The sequence below is a fragment of the Amblyomma mixtum genome, chromosome 5, assembly GCF_055824585.1.
Source record: "Amblyomma mixtum isolate Tamu chromosome 5, ASM5582458v1, whole genome shotgun sequence".
NCBI classification, from domain to species: Eukaryota; Metazoa; Arthropoda; class Arachnida; order Ixodida; family Ixodidae; genus Amblyomma; species Amblyomma mixtum.
In genome coordinates this window covers 4720731-4742238 of record NC_143016.1, presented here as the reverse complement: position 1 = coordinate 4742238, position 21508 = coordinate 4720731, and the positions used below count along the sequence as shown (strand labels likewise).

The following is a 21508-nucleotide window of genomic DNA, read 5'->3' as shown; positions in this document are numbered from 1 at the left end:
TACCATAGTGACGTCATTAGGGTCTTCGAACGACTGCTGCTGAACAATAACGCCGGTTTGCGTTGGCGATGAGCCTTGTAATGTTTTTGCATTAAAAGTCGAAAACTCCAACCCTTATTTATAAACAGATCTAAATGAGTAGGTAGGTAGGCAACAACTTTATTTTGAGAGATTTTAGGGAGGGGCTGAAGATCGGGCGGCCGCAAACCCTTGCGCCGCGGCGGCCTCCGCAGCCCTGGTGACCGTCTTCTCTTGAGCGGCATCTTCCGAGCTGTGCAACAGTTCCTCCCACTGTTTGGTTGTGATTTCTGAATGTGTGAAGGGCGGGTGTTGGCCCACATTTCTTTTTACCTGTAAAGCATGCACTTCCGCGTAATACGCAATAGCATGGCAATTTTACGAGTAGCTTTGCCGCAATACTACCCTCTATGCAGAGGTGCACGCTTTACAGGCAAAAAAAAAAATGTTTCAGCTCAATTTATATTTGTCTATCGTGCGTCCGTGCCCTTCTCTCCTCCTTCACCCTCCGCGTCCGAAAGAGAGGAGGAGGAGCAGAAAGAGCAGGCGTAGAGGAGAAGAGGACTCGTGGCGGCGCACGGGAAAAGCTGGTCCACGTGCGCACGGGGTTCCCAAGAAGCAGTGCTCGCTTATCACTGGTGGGGTGCACCCAGGTGGTCGAAATTATTCCGGAGTCCTCCACTACGGCGCCTATGGTGGCTTGGTGGCTTTGCAGCCGCTATATATATTTTCCGGTTCTTCTGCATATGTCTCTTACAACCTGGTTGCGTAATGTCTCCATTACTACTGAGGTTTCGACTGAGTCAAATTGTTTCTCGTTATCTACGAAGGCTATAGACTGCAGTTGATTATATTTTGCGCATTTGTCTATCAGCTGACTGATGGTGTGAATGTAGTCCTTTTTTTTTTCGAGTAGCCATTACGAAAGCCAGCCTGTTTTTTTAGTTGATTTAATTCTTAGGTTGTTGTTATTATATTAGTGATTACCTTAGTAGATACCTTGAAGGCAACGGACAGTAAGCTGACCGGTCTGTAATTTTAAATTTGTTGACGTCAGCCTTCTTCCAAGTTTACGGAACACTCAAGGTCATGAGGCATTGCGTATACAAGACGGCTAGTTTTTCTAGCACAATGTCGCCATCGCCACTTCAAAAGATGTGCAAACCGAATCCTCACTAGCTGCTTTCTGCCTTTGTATGGCGTATAAGGTTTTTTGACTTCCACTTTAGTTACCGGCGGGATGTAAAGTTTCTCAGCAACGCTGATTCCGCCTTTACCGTCCTATTTATCATTGCTGTTGTATAGATCTGCGCATAAATTCTCGGCTACCTTAACTATTTTATTCATATTTATGATGACAGTGCCTTCTTAGTATCTTAGCGCGTAGATATGATTTTGGCCTCCGCATATTTTCATCTTGACCGATTTTATGTTACCCGTGTTCTTAAGAGCATGCTAGATTTACTGCTTGTTACACTTCCTTATGCCGGTGAGCTTATGCTTGTTGATTAGCATTGACAGCTCTGCCAGTTCTGTTTTCTCTATGCGGTTAGAGGCTTTCATGATTTAGCGTTTCTTTAATCCTATCTTTCGTCCACAAATTATTCACACCTATCTGCGCTGGCTAGAGGAAGCCAGCACTGCCCCTAACTATTCCCCCCAAAATAAAGGTCACGCCAGCATTGCACAAGAATTTTCGGTGAACAGGGAAGCTTACTATTAACGTCTACAGCACGAAGTGTGTTCGAGCCAAATGGAGTGAAGTGAGATCGCCAAACTCACTTCTAGGCGAGTTTGCATTCTGCAGCGAATGACACTAAAAGCAAGTTTCATTATTGACACTAAGTGACACTAAATTTGCTCGTGTGACAGCGTTATTAATCATGTCGCTGGCTCGGCATTTGCGAACGTGCAGATGCAGGCAGAAGTGAGCAGAGCAGGCTGGCGGTGACCTCGCTCCACTCTCGTTGCGCAGCGAAAATTTGGCTAAGTTCGCGCATACGCGCCAGTAGAGTCGCTGACTCAGCCGCGCACGTACAACGACTGCTGGCACAGCCGTAAACGTAGTTCGACCAGCGGAGCCTTGAACGGTCGTGCCGTCGACGTGCGCTGCCCTCGAGTCCGGCGCGGAGCGGCTGGCACACCTCCCTCCCAGCGCCAGGCGTCGGGAATCTGGGGACGCCAGGGAAGTGGGGAGGGAGGCGACTAGTGTGGCGCCCCCTGCGGGCCGTCACCGGCGGCCGGGATAGGCATGGCGGCGCTCGCCGTGGCGGCTGCTGCCCTGTCTCTGCTCTGCGGGGCCGCTTCGTCTAAGGTGGCGTTCAACCTCTACCTCAAGCAGCACGAATCCCGAAGGCTGTTCGGTGAGTGTGGCTGCTCGGCCGCCCACGGCTACGGCTCCAGCGCGCGCGCTGGACGAGGCGACGGGGAACCCAGTCGCGCGTTTGGCGTAAGATTTTTCCTTTTAATTTTTTTTCCCCGCACACATGCGACCTTTGTTGGCAGAATTGAATCAGACAGCTGCCGAGTGGTCGCCACGCTGCTCCTTTCTCATGTTGGCCGCGTTTACGGCTAGGGCGGTAGCGCGCGGGCTACTCGCGCGTGGAGCTTCGACACTCGACTCCCCACGCTTCCCTACCGGACTTGCACTGGCCACACTCTGCCTCTTTTTACGAGCCGCCTGCCGATCGCGCCGAGCAAGTCCTCTCTTTTTAATCGCTTTCACGAGAAAGTGGTAGCAATGTGTGGCCATATTTCCCGCGTGGAGTGATCGCACTAACGCGGTGCACTTCAATTTAGGAGCTTACTGTCGACGGGGAGCTGGCCATGTACACTTCAGCCACTCAACTTCTGTTGCTTCCGCATTAGTCAGTGCTTTTGTGGCCATACCCGTAGCGCGCATTCTTTTACAGGCGCAATGGAGGGCTAATGCTTCGCTTCCTCTTTCAATCTGAATATTCTACATGTAAACGAAACGCCAACAGCACTATATTTTTCCAGACAGCACATGAGAACTCGTAGGCGCTCCTGTGCAAACTATAACGCATGGCGCGCCGTACTTTGCACATAAACATTTTCGCCGAAAAAGTGTTCAGAATGCAGAACTTATCTTTCAGGCGTAAAATGCTGCTGCAATCTTGCAGCTGATCGCACTGCGCTGTTCGTACTGAGGTAGAGTGCTATCTGAGGGGGTCTTACGTTGGTCGTACGCGCCAGCGACCCCTCTTGATCGCACCGCCGCTGCATTGTCGTGAAGTTATGCATGCGGCTCACATGCAAAGCTGGCACCCGGCAGAAGTGGCAAAGTTGTGCAGTAGCGGTACGCTGAGCCGCTTTGCTGCTGCGCACACAACTGTGATTACGACGGTTATTTAAACTGGTGGCTCGAGTATACTTGATACGCGGTAATTACCTGCGAAAGTTAGAGAAATACTCTAAAGTAAGGAAAAATCGCCACCCTGTGCAAGTTTTGTTATGGTTCGACACCGTTCCTCGCAAAGTGAGTGAGAACCAAAAGCGTGCTGATGTGTCGAGCCTCCTGCGCAGTACACAGGCGAAATCTGTTACAGCGCGGGCGACAACTGCGGAGAAGGTCGGAAATTTCAGCCCCTTCGCGTTAGCCTTTCCTTCCTTCCCCGAGAAAAAGTGATATCAAGGGAAGACGAGTGTCGAATCCAAAGCTGCTGAATTTTCTTCTGAACGTGCAAGAAGAACGGATAAACATTATACCATAGTTAGCGAGACATAATTGCTAAAGCGAGACAACATGAACCGAGAACGGAGAAAAGACAGAGCAAGCACGACCGCTCGTTATTTCTTTCTCGTTTAGTGTTCTCTCCTGCTAGCAACTATAATTATGTCTCGCTACGCTACTTACCAACTAGCTCAGCTTTTACTTTAAATACAGTTACCAACTTTTGCAATTCCGTCCATCTCCAATTCTTTCCTCCGCTTCGTTTGCACTTGTGCCTAACAGAAACGGCATGTACGTGCGAAGGTTCTTCCTGCTTTATAACAGCATATGTGATGCGGAAAAACAACTCCGAAGAGCGAAACTTTGCGCTTCGTTTGTCGGATGCTGTAACTGTCGAATGTGCTCACTTTCCGGGAACAAAGCATGTTTCAGGGACTTTAATTCTGCCGTGCTCGAAGCCCCGATGGGTACCCATGCTTTTCTGTCGGCGAAAAAGCTCCTCACTTCGCACGATTCTCATATCGATATTGAAAACTTAAATTCAACTTGGCTACCGAAAATTGAACAATTTAAAGTTTAGCTTCATCATCCCATTGCCTTCAGATTGTTTCTCGGAACTTCGGTAACTGCGTCCATGCAGACTTATGCAACTATTAATTTTTTGCAAACTTTCGCTTTTCTTTGTAAAGCTTTCTTCTCCTGTGTTATAGTCATATTGCAGAAAAGCACAATTCTCAGGTGCATGTTGTAGTGGTGCACGTGTTCTGCAAGAAATGCGCAGAGTTACAGTGTTCGATTGTACCTTCTCGGTTGTATCTTTTACAGTGACGGTTGTTAACGCCTCAGACCGCGAGGTCTTGGTCACGGGGACGTCCGCATAGTGATATCTGGTTGTAAGCTGGGTGATGTGTTCTCGGCAAAGACGACATCCCAAACTTTCATTTTAATAAAGCGTTATTCATACCAGTAGCGTAATGAAAAAGTTACAGCCTCGGAGGCGAAACTCACTGAAGAGACCCTGCAGAATTTGTGCCTAGCCAGCTTAGTATCTGGGTACTTTGTCTGTAAAGTTTCCTACGGCACTAGGGAACAAAAGGACAGTGTAGAAACACGTATTTTTAAAGCGTTGGCATAGTAACCTCGAATTCTGACATCGTTGCGATGGAGGCTTTTCCAGCAGACGCTAAATGACAGGAACGGGAAGCTGAGCAATTATCTAACCTCTAAGCCCGAAGAGACAAAAAAATGCAGCATGCAAAAAAAAAAAATACAGAAGGGAGTAGGCATTACTAGTGATGAAATAATGAAACATTGGTCGATCCTTTGCCAGTTCGGGACTGCATCACCGCACAGAGCAAGGACTCTGCAAATTGCGTTACAGAAAAATGACAGGTTAAAAAAATAAAGAAAGAAAGGCTGTTAGAAAGCTCTGGCTTAGTCTGCTTAAAGCTTTCGCAGCCAGCTTGATCCATGTCAAAAACTACGACAGCACATCATGAATATATGACGTTCGTTAAATTCGGGTTGGAAAGGCGCAGCCGCTTTTCGCACTACCCTCGTGCCCAATTCTCATTTATCCGTCCTGATGAGGGACGAAAGAAAGGGAGCGAGAAAAAAAAAGAAACTAAATGGGTATAAGCTGGAGGCCATCGGGAAATTTTTCACACGCAGTGATGATGTTACTAGCGATGGTTTTTCTTCCTTCTATTTCCATAGGTCGCGTGGAATAATGCGGCACAAATGCATGTTTGCAGCACTGCTCATTACGTTGGCTTTTTTGTCGGGGATTAAACACTTTGCGCTATTTTACACTGTCTTTTGGTTTTCGTTAACTACAAATTGGTGGCTGCGTTATATGCTTTTTTGTCACTTCTTTTTCTGGGCGAGGACTTTTTCGCGCAGATAATGACTGGCTCCGATATGACTAATATAGAGAAATGACAAGAAAAGAAAGAAATAATAAAAGCAAAATGCGCGTTATTTGCACGAGTAGCGTTGGATGCCCGTAGAAAGTGATGAGCCTCGAAAGAGCTCTGTGTACATCACTAGAAACTCTTCGCGATCAATAGAGGGCGCCTCGTGAACGCCAGAGTTCCCGTAGCGAAGGCCGATCATTTTCGGGGCTCGTCCCTGGTTACTCCCGTGAGCGGTAGAGCTCTCAGCGCGGTGACCGACTCTCCCTTTCAACGCGAAGCGACGGCAGGTAAATTAGAGCTCGTGGACGAGCGCGCTCATTACCTGCGGATTAGCAGATGACGGGTTGTGCGTACACTCATTTTTGCGCAGAGCGAACCAGTCGCAAGCTCGGCATGCCTCGTGCTGCGCGGTAGCAGGCTTAGCCGACGGCCGCCATCCTCGTCGCAAACACACTTTGCGCTTTGTTCGTTGACTCGAAAGAAGAAGCAGGTGCAAGGAGTGCATTCAAGTCGCAAAGCGCTGCACAATTATGTTGTTTTTCGTTAATGCTTCCGGCGCTCTATGTGCTCTCTTCTATGACATACCGGTCTGTGATGACCGTAAAGACATATTTTTGCATGTACAAATGACATATCCTCCTAATGTCCACATAATGTGCAAATGACGTTAGGGGATCACTGATCGCTGAAGGCACTCAAGACTCCACTCGGAGTGGGCACTGAGTACTGTCATACTCGCACCAGCGCTTTTGATTAAACCTCTGCAAAAAAGCACCTTTCGCGCTGCGCGTTACAAAGTCGTTTCTGTTGTTTCCCAGAGGCTTGTTCATGCCTCACACACAGACATGCGCTCAAATTCCTTGACAGTATGTCCTTGTGTGCGTGACAAGCATGTCCCTAATTATCTCTTCCCTTGGAATAACCTGCCGAGATAATTGACATGAAAAGCTCTTCACCAAACAGTCCCTCTCTTTCTCCCATAAGGGTCTACCACATGAAGAGAAAATGATTTTGAACAAGCTTTGCAACGTTAACATGCGCACATTACTGTAACCAAACTGATAAACTAACAAACGCACAAACAGTCCGTCTGAAGAAAACATAACAGACGCACAAACAGTCCATGTTAAGAAAACTTACTACGAAACTATGTTTTAGTTAGGCATGGAGAACGTACGAAACAAAAGTTTTCGTGATCCTTCCTAACAGACAGAGCGCTCCTGACACCTTCTGACGCCTGGTCTGTTGTAAACCTTGTAGAATAGGCTGCAAAGAGGCTTCCCGCCGTAGAGCAGGCGCCGAAGTAGGCGGTGCTGCCCTCTTGGAGCCGCCGCCCTGCCGCGCGCACTGCCCCCTTGCGAATCGCGAGCGGTGCCAAGACCGCGCTGGGCGTCCGCTTCGTGAATTAACACTGCTTGTCGGGGACAAACGCGCCAATTTCCAGGAACAAGATATACGACGTTTGACAGAGCTGATGCGAGAGCTGTGCCTCCTTTCTCCCCACTTCACGTCCTTCTTTAATTCATTTTTTTTTCTTTGTCTCGTCTTCCAACACGAAGTATATGAAAATAGATCACATGCATGGGAAGGAATTAAGTTCAGGCCGGTGGGAAGGCCTCCGCCGAGTCACTGTTTTCAAGAGACATACCGTAATAAATCACTATAACGGGTATAGCGTTACCGGTTACTCAAGTATTTTTTTTCTTTGTAAACGGGGAAAGAGAAGATGGATTGTAGCGTAATCTGTTTGCAAGGAAGCCGAACTGGAGCTACGCTTGATATCGTTATGGCCGTCGTTTCGCAGCGGCCGCGAATCGATTAGCAGATAGGTTCAAAGGGCTGTTTCAGTTGAGGAAACCAGTTTTTTTGCTACATGGTACATAGTCGTGGCGAAGTATTGCTCCAAAACATCAAGAAGACAGGATAAGGTTATAGGGTAATAACGTTCCTAACGCTCAGGCTCTAAGGGATGTCTACGCCTGATGGCCATATTGCGTTGTGATTCGCCAACGGAAGGGAATCTGTGCTGTGCGATCGCCACGCACAATTTTGCGGCCAGGGACTCTAAATCTGCGCCATTCAAGTGAAGCAGGGCGCTTTGGTTGATGCGCCTCTCGGTACAGGTGAGGCCGCTAGGGATGGTTATCTAGTTAGAGTTGCATTAGGGATTAAATGAGCCACAGCTGCGGCATAGTACTCTTAACTTAACTTATCCAGAAGGCCGCTAACATTATTTATTGAAGGTGCATGTCGTTTGTCTGGCAGTCTTTCCCTCTTTTCTCGGCAATGCTAGCGTGCTTGAATTGTCAAGCGCCCGGCGCCTCAGCGTGTTGTCTTGATTTCATTCATAAATTCTTGATCTTGGACGTGCTTTCCAGTCTTCTCATACAAGGAAGATTGCGGCCAATGAAGGAGTTTGAGTTTCAGCGACGTCAAGTAGGAAGTCCTTACAAAGCAGCGAGCACAATGCGCAGCAAGCAAAAGCCACAGACGATAGAGAGCGATTGAAAGCGCCCTAGTCAGTCAAGAGGAGTGCTTCGGTGGGGTTTTGCCGGCTCAGCTGTGCAGTGAGGAAACTTCCAGTCTTTTCACTCAGCTGTACTGCATGACCGCAAAACCCACCCGGATGACGTCGGCCAGCAGCTGAACCCAGAAGTCATTTGCTGCCACGCTGGCACTGTTTACTCAGGAGGAAGTCCCATGAGCGCTGTCGCTATTAATGTCAGCCCCTCCTTTTCGACAATGGTGTTGAGGAGAGGGAATGGGGGTCGTAAATGCATAAAAGATAGAGGAGGGTGATTTGAGTAAGCGGCTGGGAATTCGACGGAGTGAACGAGTGTCTGTGAAGTAGAGAGAATGCGACTGACTCCATCAATCAGCCATGCGCGCCTCCGCTCAGTCAGCCGTAATTGATCTCCTGCGCATTACCAGCGTTGTGATACTGTGTCATAATAAAGAGAAGGTAAAAAAAAAAGCGGATAAAAAGAAGAATATGCGAAGCCATGCGGAACAAAAGGGGCGCGCTCGTCGCGACCCGCTTGAAAATTTCACAGCGGACCGGGCAGCGTGAGCTGGCGGGTTCGCCCCCAGCGCGTCGTTGCCCGCGGCGACCCTCATCGATCTGCGTCGTCCCCCTCCGCTCTTCAGCCGCCGCCGACCTGTGGAGCCTGGCGCGTCACGAAGACGCCGGTGCGGTCGCGCGTCCGCTGTACGAGTCGAGTTCCACATTCATGCGCGCACTCCTCCCGGCAGGCACGAGGGCGCGCCACCGTTCGCTGCATTCTGGCTTCGTTTTGCAGGCCCGGCATGAAAGCGGGATACTTTAATGACGGTCATAATCCTGTTAAATCCCGCGGTGATCCCATTAAAGTCAAACACCATACCATATCGACAGTACCGTACCGTACCGTGCCATACCATTCCAACCCGTCGCGGTGGCTCTATGGTTATGGTGCTCGGCTGCTGACCCGAAAGACGCGGGTTCGATCCCCGCCGCGGCGGTCGCATTTTGACGGAGGCGAAATTCTAGAGGCCCGTGTACTGTGCGATGTCAGTGCACGTTAAGGAACCCCAGGTGGCCGGAATTTCCGGAGCCCTTTACTACGGCGTCCCTCATAGCTTGATCGCTTTGGGACGTTAAACTCCCATAAAACCAAACCCAAACCATACCATACCATACCATACCATACCGCACCGCACCGCACCGCACCGCACCGCACCGCACCGCACCGCACCGCACCGCACCGCACCGCACCGCACCGCACCGCACCGCACCATATCATATCATACCGTACTTACCTGGTGCCCCAGTTCTGCGGCTGCCGCAGCGCCTCGTACGGATAGCTTAAAAAACAGTGCGTCAGTTGCCCGAGCTGCAGAAACAAGCGCTGAAATAGTTCCGCTAAGAGTGGTAGCGTCTCTTCGGTTTTTCGCAGAACATTCTTGCGCAGAGCTGACCTGAGGCCTCTCTCCTCTGCGCAGGCCTGGACGTGGAGCTCTTCTACGTGAAGGAGGGCCGCCGCAACGAGTACGCCCTGGGCTTCGTGGTGCCCGTCCCTGCCAACGTGTCCGAGCTGGAGTTTGTCTGGCAGGCGCTGGGGACGCTGCCGCTCGCCTACGCTCTGGACGTCCAGGTCAGCTGACCACCTTTCCTTTCCTTGCACTTAATCTCTCTCTGGTGCCCTGCATCGTGATGAAAGCTCAAAGCGAGAGAGAAGTAGAAGGCGTATGACGTCACTCTAAGCGAAGCCATGCAGTCGGAGTGATTTCAAACGCGTGTAGCCATTGTCAACACCAGTCAGAAAGCTCTAGGGCGGGGACGTTTCATCGTAAGCCTCCCCGGTATGGCAGGCAGCTCGGAAAAGGTCGCATAAGGCGTGAAGGGTCATTGATGAGGTGCTACGCAAGCCACGGTGCCGTTGCTGGAAGCCTAAATCTCTCTCTCACTCTTGTTACACTTCTCGCGATGCATCGCAAACACGAAGGAGGTGATCCCTTGGGCATTATTTAGTTCACGGCGAAAATGAACCAGCAATGCATGCGAATCAAGGCGCTGATTTTGTGAGGCGGCTTGGTTGTTGGCACCTGTCGGAACACTGGGCAAGTTTATGCGCTCTTTGAGCCGTGCATTGGGCGACCTATATAGCTAGCCTTTCAACAGCCCCGGATGACCGTGCACGAAAGTATGGAAATGTAATAATATCGAGTTTCCGCACACGCACATAAGACTGAAGAAAGAATTGTCAGCCAACGAAATCGGGCACGGAGTCGTGTTAGTGATGTAGCAAAGGCGTGGTGGCACTCCAGCTCGCTCGCGCTTAGCGTTGTGAGGAGGATCCGGTTCTGGAGGAAATTCAGGCATGAACCGCAAACTGCGCATCCGGGTACACGAGTTCGGTCAGCTTGGTGATGCGGGGAGATGATGGGGAAATGCCCGCATGCGCTGCTGCAGTTGTCTCATCCAGCTGCGCCCTATTTTATCTGACACGTACACTTGCAGCAAACACTATTTGGTGAGCACGACGTTGAAGAAAGCCGCATTTTTTTTTTTAACTTACCGGTTGTTGTGGAAAAAGGCTCCACGGGTATAAAATAGCGTCGTCTGCAAGGCGCATGAAGTCCTGCCTCCTGGTTTGACCACGGTGATTACTTAGCCGGAGACTAAGCGGGCACTGCTCTTGCACGCAGTCTCTTCTTCGCCGAGTTTTCGCTTGGGCGCAAACCGGCTGTGCTCCTCCTCAGGTGAACGAAGGCCGGGGCCACCGGGCCCTGGGCAGCCCGACGCTGGACGTTCCTCCCCGGGGCACGCTGCCCGTGGCGCCCCGAAGCTTCCGGGTGCGGCTGCCCTGCACGGGCCTGGCCAGTGCCGAGGTGCCAGTGCTCATCGTGCTCAACGTGTCCTCGCCGGACACGACGCTCTACGACCTGTCCTCCTCGACCTACGGCGCGACCAAGACCAACGCCACCTCGGTCTCGCTACCGCGCAACAAGATCTGCGCCAAAGGTGACCCCCTATTACTCTTGCTTTCGGTCAGCTTCATCCGTAAGAGGGCCGCCAGCTGTACTAGAGAGAGGTATTGGTGACGATCAGGCTCAGCAGCTAAAGGCAGCTGACCATCACGGCCATTCGTATTACCGGTGTTCCTAACTATAGCACTACCGAACGTCGCCTACACACAACCACTGCTGACTTTCAACCAGACACACGAGTGTGGATAAACCCAAAATACCATAAATATAAGCTCAATAAAAGTTCCAATCAATCAATAAATGAATGAAATCCCAGCCTCAAGCTGGGCTTACATCGTGTAATAACAAAATTTAATGACAAAATTATATTTAGAAGCAGTATTATTTTCCAAAAAACGGTGCAAATGAGATTACTTGCATTATGAATTAATGCATAAAAGATTGATGATATCACGATTGCTTCCCGAGAGAAATGCATCTATATTAAATTACTTTATTTGTTTTGACGTATCTAGAGATTTCATACCGGTCAGGGCATCAGCAAGCATGTGACGTTGCTTTATTGCCCCACGGAACCAACTCAGCTTTAAAGTGGGCGTCAACCATTTTGCCCAGCTTTGAAGAAAGCGTGCCCTTTGTCATGCTGATGAGTCACTCTGCTGAAGCAGACAAAGACATTGCAACTCAGTGTTCTGTGTATGGTTTGGTTCATGGGGTTTAACGTCCCAAAGCGACTAAGGCTGACGAAACGCGTTTCCAGCCATGGGTATCATTAAAAAAATGTTAAAGTCGCTGATGGCGCTTTACACACAGTGGGGAAGTTTATTGATCGATGCTTCATTAATTACTTTTGCTGCGAAGTCACTGCCCCCAAAGAAATCTAGCTACACTATACTACAGTCAAATACGACTCAAGAAAGAAGCCGCAAATGCCCCTCAAAAGAGCCGGTCCAGCAATGGCGTCGACCGATTCTCCCCCGGGCCTCCCTCCCCTCCCTTCTTCCTCTTGACCGATCCCCTTCGACCTGCTAGCGTGCAATGGCAGGGTTTTTCAGATGAAATGAGAAAAACCATGGCTTCATCGGATTAACAGCCGCGTCACGAAATTTGGTCGACGCCATTGGCTGAAGGACCTCCTTTGAAGGAGCATCTGCCCTTCTTTCTTGAGTTGTATCCGACTGCAGCACAGAAAAGCGAATAATCGCTTAAAAAATTACCGGAAGGTAATTCAATTACTGTAATTGCTGAAGGGGTGCACCAAAGAATGGCTCTTCTGTTCGCACTCCACGTGTTAAAAGGACCACCTCTTTCAGACGCCCAGGCGCTGAGCGACGAGGGTGGCGGAAGCTGGCGCGCCGGGCTGGTGCCTTCCCCGGTGGCCTCGTCTTCGTCCTCCTCCCGCTCGCTGGTGGTGGTGGCCGGGTGCGCCTGCGCCGCCCTGGCTGCCGTGGCTCTCACTGCCGCCGTCGCCTGGCTCGTCCGAGTGCGCAAGGCCTCGCCAAGGTACGCCCTCCACTGGCCTCGGTCATCTGAGACTTGCCGGTCGGTCTACAGATGTACATCTGGGGGCGAGCCTTATGTTGGAGAAAAGTATGTGGCAGTCAGTGCTTCGCTAACGAATGTTGCTGCAAACATTCGTGTAGCACGGTCGTGTATGGTCCGATATGTCATATAGGAAAACATCTAGCCTATGATAAAATATTGGCTGCGGAGGCCTGCTTTCAAGCGGAATACCGGCAGTTCAGTTGGCGTACCAACGTAAGATACTGAGGTGCAGGGGTCGAAGGAGACAAGCACTAGTGGGGAGCCGTTGTCGCGCTCAGCAAGGGGAGGGTGTAGCGTGCGACGCGGCGTTGTGTGCATGCAGTGGGCTTGCCATCGAAAGTGCGAGAGAAAGGGCTTTTCGCTCTCGGCTTCTTTCTTTTTCCCGTTGCCGTCCCTCTTTCCAACAGCCCCTTCTCTGCGAGGGTGGGATTCTTGACCCTTAGGTCTGGTCTTCCGCCGAGTCCCGGAGGGCACGAAAGCCGATTTCATGCTCCTAATCGTTTCGGCGGAGGAATCAACGGTTTCCTCGAGGAGGGCGAGCCAAGATTGACGAGTGGTGCAGCCATCAGTGAGGAGTCCGGCATCGGGGCCTTCTCCGGAGACGCGGCAGTCACCGTCGTAGAGCGGGCTGTGCTCGAGATATGGCCGTCACGTGACCCTGGCGAGAAGCGGGTGGGATCCTGTCTTTTCCTCGGCCGGAGAAGTTTGGCAATTCTCGCTAGCTGAGCACGCGCAGTAGGCGTCCAGTAATGAGGCATACGCGTCTACACTGCCATGCTAAAACTCTCTAGAACTCGCTAAAACTCTCACAGTCGCGTTGTGCGACTTCATACAAATGTCATATCGTTCAGAGCAAGGCAAGCGCAATAGTTTACTCCGGAACGCCCCTTAGGCGCCACTATACGTTAAGTGGCAGCGATGAATATAGTTAGTGAGCATAAATCAGGCGTTTGCGTCAAAACATAGATGGTAGTTGATGAGACGGGTTAACGTCTAAGGGTGGAAACTGACCTGAATGTCCTTTACTGGAAAAGTTTAGTTTAATTACAAATAGCGCCTTTGGAAAGCACTGAGAAATTAAAGAAAACATAATAGGTTTGTGGTTTATGGGGGTAAAAGTGACTCGAGCTATGAGGAATGCCGTAGCGGAGTGCTCCGGAAATTTCGACCAGCCAGGGATCTTTAACGTGCATTGACACTGCACCGTACAGGAGCCTCTAACATTTCGCCTCCATCCTTTCCGTTCATTGCATTGCTCTCTTTCTCTGTCGCTCGCCATCACTGAAATGTGACTGCCGCAGCGCGATCGAACCCCCGTCTCTCGGGTAAGCAGCCGAGCACAATAATCACAAAGCCACTGCGGCGGTTCATTAGAAGGTTAGTTTTAGCCCAACTAATCACGGTGACTCTATTTAACGCTCTATGGCGCTGCGAATACTAAATCAATTTCATTCAAAGGGCATTGATGTAATAGACCTCCCTGCTAGAAAGTTTTGTAGAAGTTATTTGTGCGAGTAATATGACTTGTGAAATTGTTGTAATTGCCTGTACTTCTTTCCTAATTTTCTACTTGCTTTCTGGCTTGTGCCTTTGAAAATTATTTTAACTCAATGTTTAAGTTACTTGCTAGTAATAAGGAAGTTTATTGGTTTATTGGGGTTTTAACGTCCCAAAGCAACTCAGGCTATGAGGGACGCCGTAGTGAAGGGCTCCGGTAATTTCGACCACCTGGGGTTCCTTAACGTGCACTGACATCGCATAGCACACGGGCCTCTAGAATTTCGAGTAATAAGGAAGCAATTACTCATTAACGCGCCCATCAAAGCGCAGCTATGTGGCTACAAAGGAAACCTAAGAGTGCATGAAAGTGAGTAATTACTCCGTTATTGTAAATCTGCTTCAACTTAGGTGTTTTCATTTAAAAAAAAAAATTCACTTACCGGTGCTCTAGAGGTCTTCGTGATTCACGTTGTACGCGGACGTGAAAGCATGAAAATATATTACTCTATAATTCAAATATTTGTGTTTATATTATTTTCCACTGTGTACACCACTCCTGTCCTTGTACTCAATGAGGGATGAGAACTGAGTAGCTATCTTCTTCTCATATCCCAAGTCCTTGGTGAGCATGGAAATAAAGATTTCGTTTGAGCTTATTGGCACTTTTTTGGAGACCCTTTGGTTGGCCCTCTCAGCGCGGCTGCCCCCGGCGAAGAAGAGGCCCCTCCGTGGCAGGCCTGGTCGTCCAGCGGCCGGCCGCTGTCGTGCGGTCCGCCCTGGATTCTGGAGCCCACGGCGCCACTCCGGGGCGAACACGGGAGCCGGGAGACGCCGGAGTCTCCCGCCCTGCGATCATCTGCTGGCTGCGCCCCGGGTGAGTGACTTCGACGCTGCGCCCCGAGTCCCAGCTGCCGGGCACACCGCCCACCGGACACACTACCGGCCGCACACACAGAACCGTCTGTGTGTGTCAGCAACAGCGTCACGGAGCTTGTGCACGAGGGAAAGCTTTTTGACAAGGCAAAACACTACTTGGTATAAGTCTCAGACATTTCGCAGGGAGAGTTTATTTATCGCCCAAATGGCACTGCCAAGAAGCCATCTTTCCTAGGGAGCCTCCAAGGAGCCTAATCAAACGCATCTCTCTTACTTTTTAATAGCACTTCAAAGGCACCAACCATTTCTCGGCATTTATCATTGACCTCGATGTCTCATGCGGCTTATTACCTTCAATGCTGGGTATGGCCTCCCTTTACAGCAGTATGATCTGGGGTTGGCCTTTTCGTTTTTAGTGCGTTAGCTTTAGAGCTTTCACTCGGCCGCTTAAACTTTCACTTGGCAGCTGTTGTCTGTGAGGTCCCTCTGTGTGCCCACCGTGTCGTGGGAATCTTGCTCTAGGCGGCCCCTGTATAGGTGGGCCACATAGGTGATGTGACCTTGTGACGTCATCGCAACCTGCCCACCGGATTGCGAACGAACTGCCCAGTGTGATAGGTGGAAGTTCAATGACTGGCCACGAGTGGTTTCTAGGGAAGAGCAACCTGGGTCGTTCACCAGGAAATGCACGTTGATGGACTCTCCTTTCGAGCCCCGAATTCAATGCGGGCCGAGGAAGTAGCGATAGCGCTTGCTGCCGCCCACGCCAATTCGAGAATAATCATCACGGACTCCCGAAAAGCATGTGAACATTACTTGGCAGGGGAGATCTCCCCCTTAGCTGCTTGTATTCTACGACGGACTGCCACTGATCCAACACCCAAACGAATCATTTGGGCTCCTGGCCACCAGGGCTTACGAGGTAATGAGGCCGCTGACGCGGCTGCCCGAGCGCTTACTCACCGGGCTCCTCATCCCAGCTCTTCTGGCTCGGAGACTAACCAGCCGCTGCTGCGATTCAGGGAAATATTAACACATTATAGCGACAACCACCGCCTTTTCCCGGCCCCTGCAAAAGGGCTGAGTAAGACGGAGGAGCGAACTTTAAGGCGCCTGCAGACAGGTACTCTACTCTGTCCTGCAATAATAAAACATTACGATCCTAACACGGATGGGCGATGCCCACACTGTGGGGAGACCTGTGATATCTTCCACATGGTGTGGGCATGTACTCAAAATCCCCACCTCCCCCCTTCCCCTACCCCTTCCAGAGAGGCATGGGAGACTGCCCTCCTCAACTGCTCCTCGCTTGAGTCCCAAAGGGCTCTGGTGAAACGGGCGAGAGACGGGGCCTCGTCGTGCGGTGTCCCGGACTAGGGACGCCGACCATGTAGCGGGGCCACTCTGTGGCTCCCAAACTCTTTTTACAATATAAAAGTTTTCACCACCACCACCTGCCATCGTAGCGCAGTGGCGCATCGCTTAACCGCTGCACCACTGCGCCATGGAGTAGTATGAGGACTCCCAGCGAGCTGTGAATGTAGAGAATAACCAATCCCGCTTATATGGGCATTTGCCCATTAGCGCTGTCCGATTTCACCTATCTTTGTCTGACGCCTGCTTGATCTTGAAAACGAACCCAAGACCCGAAACCAAAATCGAAGTGAAAACCGAAGCGCAGCTAATTCTCATTTAGCCTAACCACGCTAAATCACCCGTTAGTTTTTTGTTTTTTAAATTCGGCGGACTTTTTGTGTGTTCGCAACACATTTCCCTCTTATTCCTGCCAGCCATTGTTCCGTTTCTCGTGGGCGTCGTATGCCTGCCGGGGGGCGGAAGTTCGCGGAGATATCGCGACCGCAGCTGGCTCAGGACAGGGTTAAGTGGACGTCACTGGGAGAATTTTTTGTTCCGCTGTGGACGCAGCTGTGTTGTTGATGATGATGACAGTTGTCGCTGCAAAAGTGGAATGATTTTCTCGCGGTCTCGAACCAGCGTGTTCCGTTTCTGAGTGGCCGGTTCGGTGAGCGCTTCTCGATCCGGACTGCAAGGTGTGTCCCTTCTTGGATGCGCAGGTGGTGCGCCCGACGGGGCCCAGGCTGACCTCAACGAAAGACTCGCCGAGATCCATGTTGACAGGAGGAAAGTCACCTTCTTGGAGAACCTGCATCAAGGTAAGAAATTCCCCTGCTGGGAGCCACACTACCGCATTTTTAAAGCGGCTAGTAACGTGAAAGTCTTGGTCTAGTTGACTCGAAAATCGCATTTGTCAGAGTGCAGAAACGGCATATGCACATGGACACTAGACTCCAGCACCCCATACATATTCCAGCACTTCTATTGAGCCATGCCTCTTTCGGTCACAAAAGATAAAGCATCCAAAAGTAAGCGCTGGACGTTGGACTGAAGTACGCGAAGTGGCGGTGCCTGTGCGTGTAAGTTCTTTGATGATAAGCCCTGCACCTACAGGCGCGATAAATAATAATAAAAAAAAGATTAGCCTAAGCGGCGTGCCACCGGAGCGGCAGATGACAACGTTCGGCGCTGCGGGTATACGAACACGCCGATGACAAATATATCAGACGTGTTCGCAAACTTTCTTCCCCGCGCCAGCTGCGCGGTGCGATTTCGGCGCTCCGCACTTGCGATACTCCTTTTTGCTCGCGCCTGTACATTCTTGACACTGTTTAGCCTTCGTTAGTTCATGTTTTGGATTGCTCAGTTTGCTAAAGTGTCCTTTCTTTGAGCACTCGTTGGCTCCTTATCTGCAAGAGCTGCACGCTGAAGCGCACCTCTTTCCCCCGCAGGCACATTCGGCCAGATCTTCCACGGACTCCTGGTGGAGGACTGGGCTGAGGTGGGCGCCGAGCAGAATGTACTCATCAAGACCGTCACAGGTGCGAAGGGGTGCAGGGAAGCTTATGGGGGTAAAGGAGGCGTACCTTGAAGCGGCGGCGCCAAGCGGGTGACTGCAGAAGGACACGTGCACAAACTATAGCGCGAGTCCTAGCTGATCAGTATTTGTGTACTTCGTTCCTTTTTTTTTCCATTTGAGACTTCTTTACTGTCACATGTGTGTTGTCCATAACCTTAGAGTTAACATTCAAGGGCCCCGAGCAAGGGATCATACGTAGAGGACGACTGTGAGGCTATAGTGTTGAATGCATATAGTTATGATTTGGCTTCAACCCGACACTTTCAGTTTTTTAGAAATATTTTTGACACCTCAGATATTTGGCATCACCCACTGGTATTGACATTTCGCTACAAGCTGTCACTGAAATTTCCATTACTACAAGGGTAAAGTCATGTCATTTCTTTTTTTTTTTTGCCGTGAGAAAGAGCTTATGGTGGGTGCATGTTGCACAAGGTGGAGGATGTTTCCTTTCGCGCTGCTTCGTAGAGAGTGGTGGAAGAGCGGTAGCATAGATAAATGCGTCATCGCAGGAGAGGCGTCAGCGGCGCAGGCCTCGCTGGCCGTCCGCGAGGGCTTGTCCCTACTGGGCATGAACCACGCCAACGTGCTGTCCGTGGTGGGCGCCGCGTGCGACGAGCCGGGCCCCCCGCTGCTCATCTACCCGTACATGAACGCCGGAAACCTCAAGCGCTTCCTCAGGCAATCCGACCAGGTAAGTAAAGCCGCCCGTGCTGTGTAGCTACGACTGACACAGCGTTGTTCTTTGCAGGTGCTGGTCACCCAGGACCTAGTGGACATCGCCATCCAGGTGGCCGAAGGGTTGCAATACTTGCACAAGCGGGGATTCGTACACCGCGACGTGGGCACGAGGAACTGCGTGTACGTATTTGAACCGAGGGAGCCCCCTCCCCCCCCCCCCCCCCCCCACCCCAACGGCGCCTCTTTCTCTCGCCCTTCTTTCATTTCCTCCTCCATCCTATTCCCTATGGGCGCGGTTAAGAGCGGGGCAGTTACCGCACGTTTCTTTTACTCGTAACCAATTTTCAAACGGACGCGGCTGCTTGCCGATGAAGCCCGTCAAGTACACGGGACAATTACCTGAAGCTCCACACCAATGCTTGTGCAGCGTGGACGACCGGCTTCACGTGAAGGTGACGGACAGCGCCCTGTCGCGGGACCTGTTTCCGGACGACTACCACTGCCTGGGCGACGGGGAGAACCGGCCCGTCAAGTGGCTGGCGCCCGAGAGCCTTCGACCCCCGTGCCTGTTCTCGGCCGCCTCCGACCTGTGGATGTTCGGCGTGGCACTCTGGGAGCTCATGACGCTCGCGCAGCAGCCGTACGCCGAGTTGGACCCGTTCGAGGTGGCCGAGCACCTGGAGCGAGGATACCGGCTCGCGCAGCCCGTCAACTGCCCCGACCCGCTGTGAGTGAGCCTCTTGGTGTATACCTCAGCCTATACCTTGTTAAAGTCACAGAGACACTGAATAGTAGTACCGACTAGCCGAGATTATCCCCTTAAAAATCCTACCTAAAAGTATAAGTAATGTCGCGCTGTATATCGAACTGCGCGCCGCGCCTCCACCATTGGCGCTTCTCCTAACGACGCTCTTCGCTCACTTTTCACGTGCGATAAAGAGTCGGCTGCGCCATGGCTGCACGTCCTTGGGCACCTGCTGGCAGCACTAGTGCTGTGAAACCGTGTTACGAGGTGAACGTATATAGGGTGCGCTTGAGGGTGACCTTCAATCTCTTCGCACGTTTTCCACTCAACATCGCTGTCATGCAGTGAAGCCAACTCAACTAATCAAAGCTTAGCTTTGTTCTTCCAAGGCGTGCTTCGCTCACTTCCCTGCCAAAGGCGTTGCGGAAGTCAACTGCACGTTAATTGTAGTGAGTGGTTATTTTTATAGTGTACTGATAACAGGATTAGACATCTTATGACAGGCAGTGGCTATAGTTCCAAAGAACCTTCCGCTGTGGGTTTGATGCGAGCAGGTAAGGACTACCAACGCCTAGCGAGCAGTGCGCTGCCAGCACGCCGGCGGCCGGCACGTCGCTGCAAGAAGCACGTTACAAGGGTGGTTGCAATGTATTCTTGCTTCTGGGTTACAGATAGCTTATCTATTGGCATTTTTTATATATCAAATTGTCGACATATCGAACTACTTCGCGATCCCCCGTGAGTTCGACATGTCCGTGTTCGACTGTATTGTTCCTCTCTTGAGGGTATCCTCAAATGAGCCGCTTAATTCCGCCTAATATTTATTCACACCGACCACTTTGAAAGAGACATCACGTTAGGTCGTGCTACGAGATCACATAAAATGGGAAATTATTGTACGTACAATTATTTGAGCGTTCAGTGCGGACGTTTAGCATGTTAGATATGCACGAATAGCGAACTTTGGGCAGCCGCGTTTCAGGCTCACCGCTTTCACGCTACAGCTAACCAACCGACCCCTTGTTTGAGTATATTTCTCGCAGGTACATCTTTTGAATGGATCATTTGGCCCCGACCACAAAGGAAGCATTGCTACATCATCGCATTTGTACTCTTTTCGATGAAGTGTTCCTGGTGGTCTGCGTACAGAGCAGGATCAGCCTTTCAGGCACCACCAGCGTGTGACATGCACTCTGGGTGCAGGTACCTGGTAATGGACAGCTGCTGGTGCGCGGATCCGGAGCAGAGGCCCACGTCGGGCGCTCTGCTGCGTCACCTGGCAGACCTCTACGCAGCCTTGGGTCGCTTCATCTAGACCGCCACCGTCCAGACAATCGCCTCAAGCCTTCGCTCGAGCTACTCACTGCCTAAGCGAGCGTGGGACAACGTCAACTTGCAGCGCACTCCGGCCTTCCTGCGCGAAGGTGTCACTGTTTGCAGTCACACCTTGCGTGTGCCTGCAAGCTCTTCAGTTTTTATATACAGGGCACTTGTAAGATAAGACACGCTCCGGCGTGCATGCGCACGTCGTGTTGGTGAGCCTCGGGCAACGACCCCAGCGCCGCGCCTTGACCGCCCTCGAGCTTAACTAATCCCGTCGGGGACTGGGCGGCAAGCCGCTTCGGACGCTTGCACTGCGTGAGGAGCCAGCGTGGAGACCTGCTGCTGCCGCGATGGAGGACCTTCCTGCAGGAAGGTCTTCGGAGTGCCCCGAAGCGGTCTTCCGAGAGGCCGACAAGGGCACGCTGTAAACTTGGGCGCCATGTGTAGCGCGGGAATGAGCACCTACACGACCTCGCGATCTCGTCCCGCAGAGGGACGCTTCTCTGCTGATTTACCTAGAATTAATTCTAGATCTACCCCGCTGTGGGCTGTCCAGGTGCTCAATACGCAGGAGTAATAAAATGTTTTGTATTTTTGACCGAATTTTAGTTTTGTTTATTTTTTTTACCGTGTGCATTAATCTTCGGAGTTGGCAGGTCTGCCATCCCTTTGCGGGTGACGACACTTACGTGTGACATATCCCGAGGACTTTAATGACATTACTTGTACGACAACGCATCTTTGAGGCGTATGCCGTGGAGCATGCAGTCGCAGCGTACCGCAGACTCTGCTAAGAAACGGTCATA

At 51.1% G+C, this 21508-nt stretch overlaps 1 protein-coding gene across 1 annotated transcript; it reads left to right on the top strand.

Moving 5' to 3' along the window:
- The first annotated feature begins 538 nt into the window (after window positions 1–538).
- On the top strand, window positions 539–21305 carry LOC149341201 (inactive tyrosine-protein kinase RYK-like). Its single transcript, XM_089543139.1, has 11 exons — window positions 539–2381; window positions 9610–9761; window positions 10870–11131; window positions 12411–12600; window positions 14838–15016; window positions 17094–17192; window positions 17826–17915; window positions 18466–18647; window positions 18705–18814; window positions 19062–19361; window positions 20583–21305. The coding sequence occupies exons 1-11, from the start codon at window positions 2270–2272 to the stop codon at window positions 20692–20694; spliced, it is 1788 nt and encodes a 595-aa protein (XP_089399265.1). The 5' UTR covers window positions 539–2269; the 3' UTR covers window positions 20695–21305.
- The last annotated feature ends 203 nt before the right edge of the window (window positions 21306–21508 follow it).